The sequence below is a fragment of the Vombatus ursinus genome, unplaced genomic scaffold (assembly GCF_900497805.2).
Source record: "Vombatus ursinus unplaced genomic scaffold, bare-nosed wombat genome assembly UNPS02010394.1, whole genome shotgun sequence".
NCBI lineage: Eukaryota > Metazoa > Chordata > Mammalia > Diprotodontia > Vombatidae > Vombatus > Vombatus ursinus.
This window is the reverse complement of record NW_020950172.1, coordinates 8,574,696-8,588,736: the sequence shown is the minus strand read 5'-3', so window position 1 is coordinate 8,588,736 and position 14,041 is coordinate 8,574,696. Positions and strand designations below refer to the sequence as shown.

General features: G+C 48.4%; 1 protein-coding gene across 1 annotated transcript in view; it reads right to left on the bottom strand.

Moving 5' to 3' along the window:
• The window catches only part of MPPED1 (metallophosphoesterase domain containing 1), an 85,842-nt gene that overhangs the window by 6,653 nt on the left and 65,148 nt on the right, over nt 1-14,041 (bottom strand). The window contains exon 4 of the mRNA XM_027854420.1: nt 2,513-2,628. Within this exon, the coding sequence (XP_027710221.1) occupies nt 2,513-2,628 (116 nt within the window). The remainder of the gene's footprint in view (nt 1-2,512; nt 2,629-14,041) is intronic.

The following is a 14,041-nucleotide window of genomic DNA, read 5'->3' as shown; positions in this document are numbered from 1 at the left end:
AGAAGAAGAAGAAGAAGAAGAAGAAGAAGAAGAAGAAGAAGAAGAAGAAGAAGAAGAAGAAGAAGAAGAAGAAGAAGAAGAAGAAGAGAGGCAGCTCAGTGGCACAGTGGATAGAGCACTGGCCCTGAATTTAGGAGGACCTGAGTTCAAATCCATCCTCAGACTAAACACTTGACACTTACTAGCTGTGTGACCCTGGGCAAGTCACTTAACCCCAATTGCCTCAAAATAAAAAAAAGAGAAAAAGAAGAAGAGACAGAGAGAGACACACACACATGGAGACAAATATACAGACAAAGAGTATGGGAGAGAGAAAGGGCTGCCTTGAAAGGAGATGTCATGTCTCTGCTGTCTAAGTAGAGAAGTGGGAGGCTATGGGTACAGAAAGCTGTATACATCGTTGGGCACAGTCCCTCAGATGGTTGGCTTTTCTTTGTTGTTAAGGAGAATTCCACAGAAGGGTTTGAGGATGTGTCTATAGTGAGAGAAAATGAACAAAGTGTACTTTTTTTTAAAGTGTATATATACATATGTGTGTATATGTGTGAGAGAGAGATACAGAGAGACAGAAACAGAAACAGAGAGAGACATACAGAGAAACAGAGAAGGAAGGAGAGAGGGTTAGGGATAGCTAAGGAAAAGAAGCCATTCTGAACTCAGGCAGGGCCAGTCCTCCTTCCTAATGAAATGCAAGTCACTTAATAGGGACAGAGAATAAATCCAGTGGAAACTTCTCTTGGATCCTGAGAGGCTCTGTAAACTAGAATCCAGTACCAGAGAAGAGGCAGGCTCAGACCTGGTCTGTGCCGGCATTAAGGCAACTCAGGAGGAAGGACCTTCAGGGGTGCCCACCCATGGCATCGCTGGATCCCTGGAGGGTTCTCTGGGTCTGAGGAGGAGCAGAAAGAAGCAGCCCTGCTCACAGTTTAGGAGGAGAGACACAGAGAAGAGCCATTGGGGAGCATTAGGAGAGGATGGGCCCAGAGGCCCCACAGGCAAGGGTACTCGCAGAGTGTGTGCTGGGGCAGAACACCAAACAGGCTTCCTGGTCAGGCAACAGAGACCACCTGGGTTTGAATTCCAGCTCTGCCACTGACTGTGTGACTTTAGGCAGGACCCATACCCTCTCTGGGCCTCAGTTTCCCCCTCTGGATCAATAATGTTCAAACTTTTTAGATTATGTGTCCCTATCAGTAAAAAAAAATGTTTGTGACTGAATTCCCAAAAGGGAAGTCTGGGGTCGGGTAAGGAGTCCGGGCTCCTTCCTCCTGGTCACTGGCTCCAGATACGAAGGCCTCCCTCCCTCGGAGGCACCTGCCAGGAGGTGACCTGGGAGCTGGGAAAGGATCTGGCGTCTGTGTGCTGCCCCAGGTAGCCTCACACGGGAGGAGCTCAGGAGAGGGACCTTGGGAGTTTGCCCCACAGAGGGAAGGGGCGGAGTGAGGGGGTAGTGGGAGATAAGGGTAAGTGCAGATGTGGGGAGACCAGTGGCCAGAGGGACAAAGCAAGGGAGGGGAAGGAGAATCGCAGAATCCAGAAGGTCAGAGCTGGAGGGGACCTTGGAGATCAGGTCTGAGCTCAGAGCCCTCATTTTATGGATAAACCAAACCCAGAGAGGGCAAGTAACTTGTCCAGGGTCACACAGAGAGCCGGTGACTTAGCTAGAACCAGCTTGAGGTTCCCGAGTGGGAACCAGATCTCTGCCCCGCTGCTTCCTTCGAGGAAGGAGGAGAGTAAGGACAAAGGAGGGTGTGATGGTCACAGGGAGGAGGGAGGGCCTCAAGAAGGCAGATTTTCAGGGGAGGGGGCAGCACAGAAATCCTCTAATGTAGCAGTTAGCACCTTCTGATTTCAAAAATACAATAGACACATGCAAACTCAGAGCAAATTCCCCGCAGAGGCTAGAGTCCCCTCTGACCAGCAGGGCTGCTGTGAGAGCTAAACTCATGGCCCCAAGACAAGACATTTACTAAAAACACACATTCACACATTGAGTGAATGTATCTAGGTCAGGGATCCAACATGGATGGCTTGGTAATGTCCAGGTTTCCTAGTCTTAATGTTCTGTATTCTAAGCCACCTTCCAGGCCTGACATTCCATGTTCTAAGGTCCTTTCCTGCCATTTTTATGTTCTGTGTTCTAAGCTACTTTCCAGGATGGACATTCCACATTGGAAGACTCTTTCCTGTTCTTATGTTCTCTGTTTTAAGCCACCTTCCAGGTCAGACATTCTATGTTCTAAGGTGTTTTCCCACTGTTCTCATGTTCTGTGTTCTAAGCTACCTTCCAAGACTAACATTTCATGTTCTAAGATCCTTTCCCATTCTTCTGTTCTGTTGTTCTAAGCCCTCTTCTGGGACTGACATTCCATGGTCTAAGTCTCTCTTAGCTCTAGATTCTATGATTTGATGCATCTTCCCTTACCTTCCCAGCTGCCTTAGCTACCTGTCCCCCTCACATGAACACAGGGTGCCCTTCTTGGCTTCAGTGGTGAAGTTGGTTGAGCCTTACCCAATGGCGGTCCATGTGTTATAAGAATGTCTATTCCTTCCGGGATCAGATTCCATTTCTCTAAGAGAGCCTGGCCTCGAGGGAGATTGAAGCCCCAGCCATAGAACCAGGGTTGCCTGCCAAAAGAGGAGGCGAAAGGTTAGTGACAGAGCTGATGGAATGGTTGGAGAATCCATTGAAAAAAAACCGCCCGGCACCCAGGCTCTCATTAGAACCAGGTCTCAGGACGTTGAAGTTTGGAAGCAGAGACATGACCACTTCACACACATGTACAGGGGTGTGCAACATATGTGTGAGTGGACTCAAGGGAACACCCCTGCACAGGCGTGCACGCAGGTCTTTATTCATCATGAGGGAAAATCTTTCAGACAGCACAGTTCGTATTTATGAGAAGCAGGAACACATAGAACAAGTTAGCTTTTGAAAGAGGACGATAGAGAATAGACATATATGCATATATACATATGCAATATATTATATATAAAATACAAATACACATATATGTGTATGAATACATATGTGTGTGTGTGTATGTATATATATACATACGCAGTATGTCATATGTGTATATATATCCAAATCTCTCTCTCTCTCCCTCTCTCACCATTTAGAGCTGCTGAATCTGGAAGAAAGACCAGCCTTCATGTCCCCCCCTGCCCCATCCTGGCTGTGGGATCTTGGTGCTTGACCTCTCCAGGTTCTAGGCAGCTCTCTAGGACTCTGAGGGGCATGTGCCAATTTACCCCAGACCATCATGGGTCCAAGCCAAAAAAAAAAAAAAAAAGGTTGGCCAAGTGCTTTAGGTGAATTATCTCATTTGATTTTCATAACACTTAGTAGCAGTTACCGTCATCATCATTAGTCATTATCCCTGAATGCAGACTTTTTCCTTGGGTCCCAATGCACAGCAAGGGTCCACCAGAGTCACATTCACCCTGATAAACACTCGCTCTCTCCTTGTTTGCACAACCATGGAAATCACTCACTGAATTAACTCCTCCAACACATTCCCCAGTGACCCTCCAAAGCATCCCTCCACCCAGCACTCAGCAGCCTCACCACCAACTCACAGCCAGGGTGTACCTTCACCCCCGGCTCTCCATGGGATTCAATTCAATCCAGTCCAACTCAACTGACAGGCTTGTTGCTGCTGGTGCCTGGCACCATATTTCCGGGAGTTATTTTGTACATATTTTTTTGTGCACTTGTATGTCCATGCTGTGTCTTCCCCATAAGAATGTGGGAGGGCAAGGACTGTGTCATTCTTGTCTTTGTGTCTCCAGGGTTTAGTGCAATGCCCAGTACACAGTAAGTGCTTAATAAACGTTTGATGATTAAGTGTCTCCTACATGCAAAGCACTGTGCAAGGTTTTGAGAATACAAAGGCAAAGGTGAAAGCTTAGCTGCTCCTTTAATCACCAACCCAAAGCAACTTCTGGATCCCTAAACTGATCAGCATCAGCCATGATGCTCCCTCTTGCCATTCCTAAACACTGCAGGCACCTAGAACCCTCTGATACACTTGTTTCTCCCCTTTCTCTTTGCAGCCCCGCAGGATCTCCAGTGCCTGATCCCTAAGCTGAATGTGACAGACTTCTGTCCAAGACACAGTGTTCTGAGGCTCTGTTCTTATTGAGAGGGAGGGAGGGAGGGAGAGAAAGAGAGAGAGAGAGAGAGAGAGAGAGAGAGAGAGAGAGAGAGAGAGAGAGAGGGAGAAGAAGAAGAAGAAGAAGAAGAAGAGAGAGAATAGAAAGAGGAAGAGATAGAAAGAGAGGGAGAAAAAGAAGAGAGGAGAGACAGAGAAAGAGAGAAAATGAGAGAGAGAAGAGAAGAGAATAGAAAGAGGGATAGAAAGAGAGGGAGAGAAAGAAGAGAGGAGAGGAGGGAGAGAGAGAGAAGAAAATAAGAGGGAGAAATGGAAAGAGAGAGGAGAAGAAGAAGAAGAGAGGAGAGGAGGGAGAGACAGAGAAAGAGAGAGAGAAGAGGAGAGAAGAGAAGACGAGGGAAAGGGAGAAAGAAGAGGAAAAGAAAGAGAGACAGAGAGAGAATGAGAGAGAGAGAAAGAAAGAAAGAAGAAGAGAGGGAGAGAAAGAAGAGGAGAGGAGGGAGAAACAGAGAAAGAGAGGGGGGGAGAGAGAGAAAGCAGGAAAAAGAGAGAAGAAATAAGAGAAGAGGGAGAGATGGAGAGGAGAGAAAGAAGAAGAGAAGAGGGAGAGACAGAGAAAGAGAGAGAATGAGAGAGAAAGAAAGAAAAAGAGAGGGAGAAAAAAGAGGAGAGGAGAGGGGGAGGGAGAGAGAGGGATTGGGGGTAGATATCAGCCACCATAAAGTAGGGAACCATTTGCTGAGTACTGGGCGTTTAGGTTTTGAGGAAGCAAGGGGATGTGGGGCATCACAATCTATGTGTGTGGAGGGAGGGTGGACCCTCAACAATGACAGTGTTTGGGTGAGGTGGGGTAGAAGAAGGCACCCTGAACTTAGTCACACGACTTGGTTCCATTTCTGGCTTGGTGCCAGAGTCAGATATTACATTATATCATATTGTACTGCATTCTATTATGTTACAATTAATTCGGTGATATCTAATGGCTGTGTGACTCCAAGCTCTCTCTGAGCTTCAATCTCCTCATCCACAAAATGGGAATAATGATCCTGTCACCCTCAAAGGGCTGTTACAAGAAGAGTACCTCCCAATGGCCAAGTGTTTAATGAATGTGCCCCGTTAGGATGATGGAGGGCAGTATAGTACCATGGATAGAGCACTGGCTTTGGAGTCTGGGGGACCTGGGTGGCCTGAGGGGCTGAATGACCCCTCCACTCTTGCCATGGGGCCTCCCTGTGCCTCAGATTCCTCATCTTTAAAATAAGAGAGCAGAACTTGACCTTCAAAGTCACTCCAACTCAACATCTATGATCCTAGAATTGTTTTCAAGTCTTTAAATGGGCCCGCCCCTCAGCAAACAGAAGGGCCAATGAGGGCCAATGCTCACGCAGAGCAGACCCCTTCCTCCAGCTTCAGGGTGTCACCTGCTCTGTGAGGAAGTTGGGTTTTTTCCTGGTTCCTTGTAGGCTGCTGGAAAATTGATCAATGGGGTCCTCATCACGGGCATTGGGCTGTAATTGGAACTCAACCACTATCTGGTTCAGGAATGTGTCCCCTGAGAGCACTCAAGTCTGATTTACACACTGAACCTGGAGAGTGCGATGAAATATTGTCTCATTTGTTCCTATCTAATCCTGTCCTTTCCGGGGGTGGACTTTGTGAGATCAGAGAACGTGAGACCATAGGAGGGAATGAAGAAGAGAGGAGGACACTGTCTGGATCTTGGAGGGGTCCTGGGCCTCATCTTGTCCAGCCTGACCCTGAATCAGGTCAGAATGCTTGGATCCGAAGACAAGTCAGAGGCTTGCCCAAGGCCTCATGGCAAGTTCTTGGCAGAGACACGGGGTCAGGGACTTTTCCTCCACACTGTAGTGTTGGACTCAAATTGGGAGAAGTAGCAGAAGAGGGGAGGATGGAGAAAAGAAGGAGACAGCAGGTGTTCAGACCCAGGCTCTAATTCTAGGACTGCTCTTTCCTCTATATCATGGCTTCTCTGAACGAGGCAGGGTTAGTGGTCACTGAGGTCCAGTCCTTACACACAGCTAACTTGATGCAGAAGAGCTCCCTGGGCTTGAGGTCTAGGAGGAAGGTTGTCCGGCCAGTGGTCGTAGAAGCAGCCCAAGATGAGTCTGACCAGTGAACAATGCCATGCTGTTGACACATTCCAATGCAGTGTCCTTAGAGAAGGAACTTTGTAATGATGGCTAAGGGGTCAGACTGGGGAGTGAGGCAGGCTGGGCCGGAAGTGGCCTGAGTCCAAAGATGTTGAGACTGAACATGGAGCTGAGAGCCTAAGGCAAGTCGTGGGGATTATTCCTGGCCCTTGGTTGGTTAGAGTGTAGCTCCCATCTAAGGATGGATGGCTATCACTCTGAGGATGGGGCTGGCCCGGCAAAGGGAGGAGACTCAAAGTCTCCTTGGTGGAATGATGGATGTTCCAAGGCAGATTAGGGCTATTTAAGTAAATGAGCCTGGAGGAAAGAATACTTAGTGGGAACCATGACCTGAATATCTCCAAGTATATGAAAGGTGGACACATGGAAGAGGGAGGAGTAGCCTGGTGGGATGGGAAGTATGCTGGAGTGGAGTCAGGAAGGCTGAGTTCAAATCCTATCTCTGGCATTAATCGGCTGCAACCCTGGGCAAATCATTGATCGTCTCTCAGCCTCCATTTCCTTCATCTGTCAAATGGGGATATTAATACCTGCAGAGTCACTCTCACAGGGTTGTGAAAGGCTTAAATGGAGGATGTATGTAAAGTGCTTTAAAACATCTTTTATTATTGTTGTTATTATTATTATTATTATTGTTTTTGAACCTTTGTTTCTTCATCTGCAAAATGGGGACAGTTGTATTTCCGTTATCTCTTTCAAAGGGTTGTGGGGAGGATTATAATCAATGCCAAGGGCTTTGCGAACCTTAAAGCACTCTGGGAAGGTTAGCTGGGCTCTGGAGACCCAAGTACACAGACAGGGAGACTTTTCATTTTGCCCGATATCAAGAAGAGTTTTCTAATGGTGGGAGCTGTCCAAAGGTGGATTGGGCTACTGTTTGGAGTAGTGAGTTCCCCATCACTAGCAGACTTCTAGTAGACAATGGCTAACCCCTTGTGGGGGATGTTGAAGAGAGCATGTGCACTTTGGGGAGAGGGTGGATGACGACCTCTGAGGTTTCTTTTAACTCTGCAATTCTCTGGTTCTATAAAAGGAGAAAAAATAATCATAGTAAATTATGCTGACCACAGAGCTATAAAGGGAACCTGGGGTCCATCGGAAGGAAACTACGCTAGTAACCTTAAGGCTTGCATGTGTGTGAGGATGGGGGCTTCCCCCTGCATTGCGGTTGAGGTCGACAGCAGGGGCTTTTGGGGGTCCGTGCATCAGAGGAGAGGTCACAAGAGGACCTGGTGGTCTCGGGGGAGCTGACCCCTCTCTGCTTCATTGGCCGTCAAGTTAAGTGGGTCCATAAAACTTCAGTGATGCCTCTTTGACAGCCCCAGGAAAGTACTCTTGGTCAGGTGGAGGGTGGATTAGATGACCTTGAAGGTTCCTCCCATTCCCACAGTTCTGCAGTCCTGGGATAGGATAACTGACAAGCTGGTCAGGATGTGACCAGATGTAGTAGAGGGTGGCATGAGGAGGGGCTGGGTTGGAAGGCTTGGCCTCTCCGGGCCTCGGTTTCCTCCTCTGACCCTCCCTTTCCTAGTCAGGAAAGCTCTGCACAGCCAATAGAAATCTGTTTGAGCTGGAAGCTGTCTCTCCTGGTCCCTGGCAGCTGGAAATGGGCAGCCAGTGCTTCCTGCTAGCCCTCAGGGAGGGGAGAAAGGCACCGAGCTACACTAGCGAAGCCTTCTTAAAAGCAGGATTCGTATTTCAGAAATCTAATCAAATATTTACAAGCCCGGAAAGGGCATAATCAGCATGGAAATAAGTTATTTTTAAGATTCTCTGTGAAGATAGAGTGGAGGGAGTTTTTCTTTCCCTTTTAAAGAGGAACTGAAAATATTCCAGACAATTGATTTAGTCCCAGTGAACTGAAGAGACTGAGGAGGTTTCTGGCACTCCAATGAGCTTTGGTGCTCAGGGAAGCCTTGCCCTGGGTCAGGGTTAAAGAGGACCCCCCAGTGTGTCGGAATGGGGGTTTCCCTCGGGAAGTAATCAGCCTGGGACTTGAAATCGACAGCACCGGCGATCACAGACTGTCAGAGGCGGGAGAGACCTTAGAACACGGTTTGTCAGAGCTATAAAGAACCTTAGAACAAAGAACGTCAGGGCCGGGAAGGACCTTAAGCATCACTGAGTCCAATACATTCATTTCACAGATGAGCAAACTGAGGCCCAGAAAGGATCCTGGGACCACGGATGTAGCGCTAGAAGAGACCTCAGGAATCCATCTGGTCTAACTCGTCTATTTTATAGATAAGGAAACTGAGGCTCAAGGAGTTGAAATGATCTGCTCAAGGTCACATGAATCGTGATCATCAGAGGCGGGATTTCCCCAGCTTTTCTCCCTCCAGGGACAGAGCTTTTTTGGGTGCCATGTATGTGACTGTTTACATTTACAAAGGCAGTAAGATTTGGCATCTTGTGACATCTGAATCTAGCTCCTCTTACTTCAAATATACCACTCTTTTAATAAGCCCCCCGCCTCCCTCTCCCCCCTCCTTTCCTGGGTTCCTCTCCCTCTCCCCCAGTTCTAATTTCCTGCTGATCCAGCCTCCTGAAGGAGTGGAGGGGGCAGAGGAAGGCAGAGCCCAGAGGGTGCTGGAGTGGTCCCGGGGGGTCAGACTCAAGGCAGGGGCCGGGCATTCCACGGCCTCCAACGATCATCCATCCTTGTACGGCCCCCCAGCATGAGGCATTCCCAAGGAATACTGGACCCCAGAAGAATTCTGTGCCTGTGCTGGTGCGGCGCGGGGCGGGGCTTCAAACCCAGAAGCATGGCGCAGGGAGAGAGAAAAAGAAAAGGGAGGAGAGAGCAAGAGGGCATAGCCCAGAAATCTAGCCATTTTGAGGAGCGCAGGGGGATTTTATCAATGCTCAACTCCCCTCCTGTGAAATTATCGTTACAAAACAGCTATCAAAATTTCACATGGAAAAAAAAAAAAGGAAATTACTCTGGGAGGCCAAGCTTGCTTGAAAACAATACCAGGGTTCTTATTGTGCAATCTAGCCAGTAACCTGGAACACTGGTGATCCTGGGGGGGCTTGCTTAGACCATCGGCCCCAGGCATGCCAGTGACAGCCTCAGTGGCTGAGTGGGAAGGACTGAATCACCTCCACGCCACCACGTTCCTCTGTACTCCAGCTTCTAAAGATGGCGTCCGCCATGGGTCTAGGAGCAAAGGCCTAGATCCTGGGCTGGGGAAACGATCTTGAAATCATCTTCTACCAGTGGGAGCAGGTAAACTAGATGTGGTGGACGGATAGAAGGAACCCAAAGCTCGGGAGTTAGAAGACCTAGGCTTTAGGCCAAGGGAGAGTGTAGCTTCTTAGAAAGCATGCTGGAATTGGAATCAGAGGATCTGGGTTCAAAACCTGACTGCCACTTATTATTTGTGAGACTGAGCCTCAGATTTTTCCTCCTGCAAAAAATGAAAGGGCTGGGCTGGATCATGGGCATGCAGATTTAGAGCTGGATAGGGGGCATCTACCTCAAACCTCCCAGCTCCGACCCTGTGATTTGTGACATCCTTGTGAGTCCATTTACTAGCTGTGTGACTGAAAGTCAGTGGCTTCCCATCTCGGAGACTCAGTTTCTCCATCTGTTCAAACTGCCTAGAATGGAGAGGTTTCAAGTGGGACAGGACCTGTGAGAGTATTCAGTCCAGGTCCTTCATCTTTGAGAGGTGGAAATGCAGCCTCTTGAAGGTGGACTCCCAGGGACAGTATTTCCTAAACTGTGAAGGGTGCCTGGGGATCAGCTCTCACACACGCCAATAAATGCCACTGCTATCTTGGGTCCTGGGAGGAAGCGGGGTTTGAATTCTGGGCTTTCACTGGCAGTGGAGGAGAAGCATTGGTCAAATGTGGCCATTCTTGGGTAAGACACACCGGTGCGTTGGATGGAGGAGCTGTCAGAAGCTGGGAGCCCCGAGGAGGTTCCCCTCCACCCCTGGCCCTGCCAAGGCTCTGAGCTGGGGGCCTCGGGCCCTGTGGCGGTCAGACAGTCAGGCGCAGCTTTACGGACTGAATTCCCAGCGTTCTGTTCTAAAGTAACCATTGAAATAATTTTCTTCCAGAATGATAGTTGCTATGGCAACGCCGGCAAATTCTCCTTTTCTGAAACAGATGTCTCATTTAGTCGAAAATTAGAATGTGAAAAAACCCATGGGAAAAATTAATTCAAACTTTAACAGAACACTGAATACAATGTAATCTCGTCGAGGTTAACCCCTTAACAGCTTTTCCATCAGTGGAGGGGAACCTTCAAGCACAGTCTAATTAAGCTCTTGAACCCCCAGACCTCACCTTCCCACAATGGGGAGGACTTGATTTCCCTGGAAGCAGGAATCTCTGATCTCCCAGTCACAAAGACAGGGAAAGGAAGAGATATGACAGACAGACAAATAGAGAGGAGAGAGAGCGATAAAGACTGAGATAGAGAAGAATTACCCAGACACGCATACAGGATACATATTTGTAATAGAGATAAACACACAAATGCATCACAATAGTAACTTCCATTTTACATTTGTACTCCCATTTACGCCTTCAGAAGAATCTTCAACAATAACTTTCATAGCTTATATTTAAGGTATGCAAAGCACTTTACATTCGTTATGTCAAAGAAACAGGTGCTGCTATTACCCCCATTTTCCAGATGAGGAAACTGAAGCTCTGAGAGCTTAATCAACTTGTGTTGGGGGCGGGCACACAGTTAGGGGTGGCATTTGGAGCTGGGTCTAGTATTTCTGTCCATTATATCACACTGTCTTCTGCAGTTCAAAGACAGACAGAGAAAATGTCTAATACTTGTTAACTGCATGAACCGGGCAAGTGCTTCCTCTCTCTGAGCCTCAGTTTCCTCATCTGAAAAATAAGGTTAGACTAGTTGACCTGCAAGGTCCCTTTCAGTTCTAAATCCATGAGCCAAGGGCTCCTTCCACAAATTAGGGTTTTCATTACTGTGGCTCTGCTGGGGACTGAAGCTTCCCCAAGCTTTAGGACGTAGTTTGTATAGTACGGGGTAAAAAGCCTGGGCTTTGGAGTCACAGGGCCTGGGTTCAGATCCTACCTTGAACACTTCCTAGTTCAGGGTCTATGATTCCATAAATGACGGTGGCCCAAACACTGATCTGCCCAGCCACCAAACATCTGGTGCTAAGCATTCTGCACTGAGCTAGAATCCCCTTGGATGGCTGGGGCTCCCACTCCATTTCTGGGGCCCTGCTGGGCACCCTGCCAGCCTGATAGAACTTGGTATGGTTTTGAGAGCCCCCGGTAGGGTGTCAGTATGCATATCGGTGTGTGTGTGTGTGTGTGTGTGTGTGTGTGTGTAAATATCTGCATCACACTTATATACATAACACATGAGAGGTAACATGGGGGGAGTGGACAGAGAGCCAGCCTCAGATGCACCAACACCTGGGTTCAATCCTACCCATGACCCATTGTAGCTGTGAGACTCTGGACAAGTCACCCAACCTCTGGGTGGTCCAGGCTCCTCCCCAACGGCTGGTGAAAGAGTTACCTCTATCAATGAAATCACAAGCTCAGTTCCTCTCCCTTTCCACCAACCCTGCTCAGCTTGGGATTTGCTCTGCCCCTACGGGTGCAGCTCGGTGACTTCTGGTCTACAAGAGAGCAGCCTGGGGAAACTGAGTCACGCGGGCAGCTTCCTGGCTCGGAGGCGGCCTCTCTGTCTCGTCCTCTGACATGTCTGTGCACAAGTACTCAGCGAGAAGAGAGATTCCTCAAGCTCATTCTTTGTGACCATACCTTTCTCTTACTGGCAAGGCACACGGCCCTCTCAATTGGCTATGTTGTTCCTGGGTGATCTAAACAGCATATGATGTGCTTAGGGGAGGCAGTGTGGTTTGGTGCAAGGAGCATTGGCTCTGAAGTCCAAGGATCTGGGTTCAAATTCTACCTTGGCTGTGTGACCTTGGGCAAATCCCTTTCACTCTCTGAGCCTCAGTTTCCTCCTCTGTAAAATGGAGGGATTAGACTAGATGCACCCCAATACTAGCCTTGCCCCTCAATACGTGTGTGACCTTGGTGAAGTCACTCTCCCTCTGGGCCTCAGCGTCCTCCTTCATAAAATGGGGGGGTCCCTGGATGCACAAGGGGGCTGCCTTTGGCTGCTCCACTTTAGTCTGTGAGTCCCTGGGAAGCGTCTGGCTTGGATTTAGAAAGGGCTCTGGCTAGTGTGCGGGGCCAATGAAAAGAAGCCTCAGTCTGTCAAGAAACAAGGCAAGGGACCAGGAAGGATTCCTTTTATTTTATTTGGCACCAGATCAGTCGTCTTGCCATCCTTTCACTCAGGAACACCCAGTGAATCACCCGCTGGCTCAGGTCAACACCTGCTATGTGGCGTGGTGTCTCAGAGAGTTCTGTGAGAGTGGTGACGGGGCAGGGACCTGCCCAGGGCCACACAATCAGGATGAGTCAGGGGCAAGGCTTTGAGACCAGCTCTCTGGCTGCTGCCCTATCCTGCCTCTCAGAGGTAGGGGAGGGATCTTATATTGGCCCTCAAAATGCCAAAGAAAGAACACCGATGCATTGCTGGAGAAGTGGTGAAATGATCCAACCATTCTGGAGAGCAACGTGGAACTATGCCCAAAGGGCTATAAAACTGTGCATACCCTTTGACCCAGCAGGTCTGTATCCCAGAGAGATCATACAAATGGGAAAAGGACCCATATGTACAAAAATATTCATAGCAGCTCTTTTTGTGGTGGCAAAGAATTGGAAACAGAGGGGATGCCCATCCACTGGGGAATGGCTGAACAAGTTGTGGTTTATGAATGTAATGGAATGCTATTTTGCTATAAGAAATGATGAGCAGGCAGACTTCAGAAAAACCTGAAAAGACTTGTATGGACTGATGCTGAGTGAAGTGAGCAGAACCAGGAGAACGTTGTACACAATAACAGCCACGTTGTGCGATGACTAACATTGATAGACTTAACCCTTCTCAGCAATGCAAGGATCTAAGACATCTCCAAAGGCCTCATGTTGGAAAATGCTATCCACACCCAGAGAAAGAACTATGGAGTCTGAATGCAGATCGAAGCATACTATTTGCTATTTTTTCTTCTGCTGAGTTTTGTTTCCTCTTTCTTGTGGTTCCTCCTATTGGTTCTAATTCTTCCTTACAACATCACTAATGTGAAAATATATTTAATAGGAATGTATTTGTAGAGCCTATATCAGATTGCGTGCTGTCTTGGGGAGAGAGGTGGGGAGGGAGGGGGAGAAAAATTTGAAACTCAAAAGCTAATGGAAGTGATTGTTGATAAATCAAAATAAGTTAATAAAGTTAAAAGTGAAGAGGAAAAAAAATGCCAAAGAAATATTAGCTGTGTGACTCTGGGCAAGTCACTTAACCCCATTGCCTGGCAAAAAACAAAAACAAGACAAAACAAAAAAAGTGCCAAAGAATGTCTTGGAGAATGAAGGAGTTAGTGACAACCCACTGATGCTGGGGTGTGAAAAGGGGTGGTGCTGGGCTCGGCCCTTCCTTTTGTGCCCTCCTCTCAGGTACACCCGCTTGGCACGTCCAGGCCCTGCCGGGAGCACAGCCTTTGGCCCTGGCCGCAGCAAGCTGTAAGGAGGAGGTGTTAGGTGGGAAGGAGGGAGCTTTCTCAGGCTCAGCCTCTCCTGATCGCTGGTGCCCAGTGTCTGGTGTGTCTGCTCCGACACTGACCGCCAGCAAACCTTACCTCGCCCGGCTCTCCTAACTTCCACAGACCCTCCCGTACA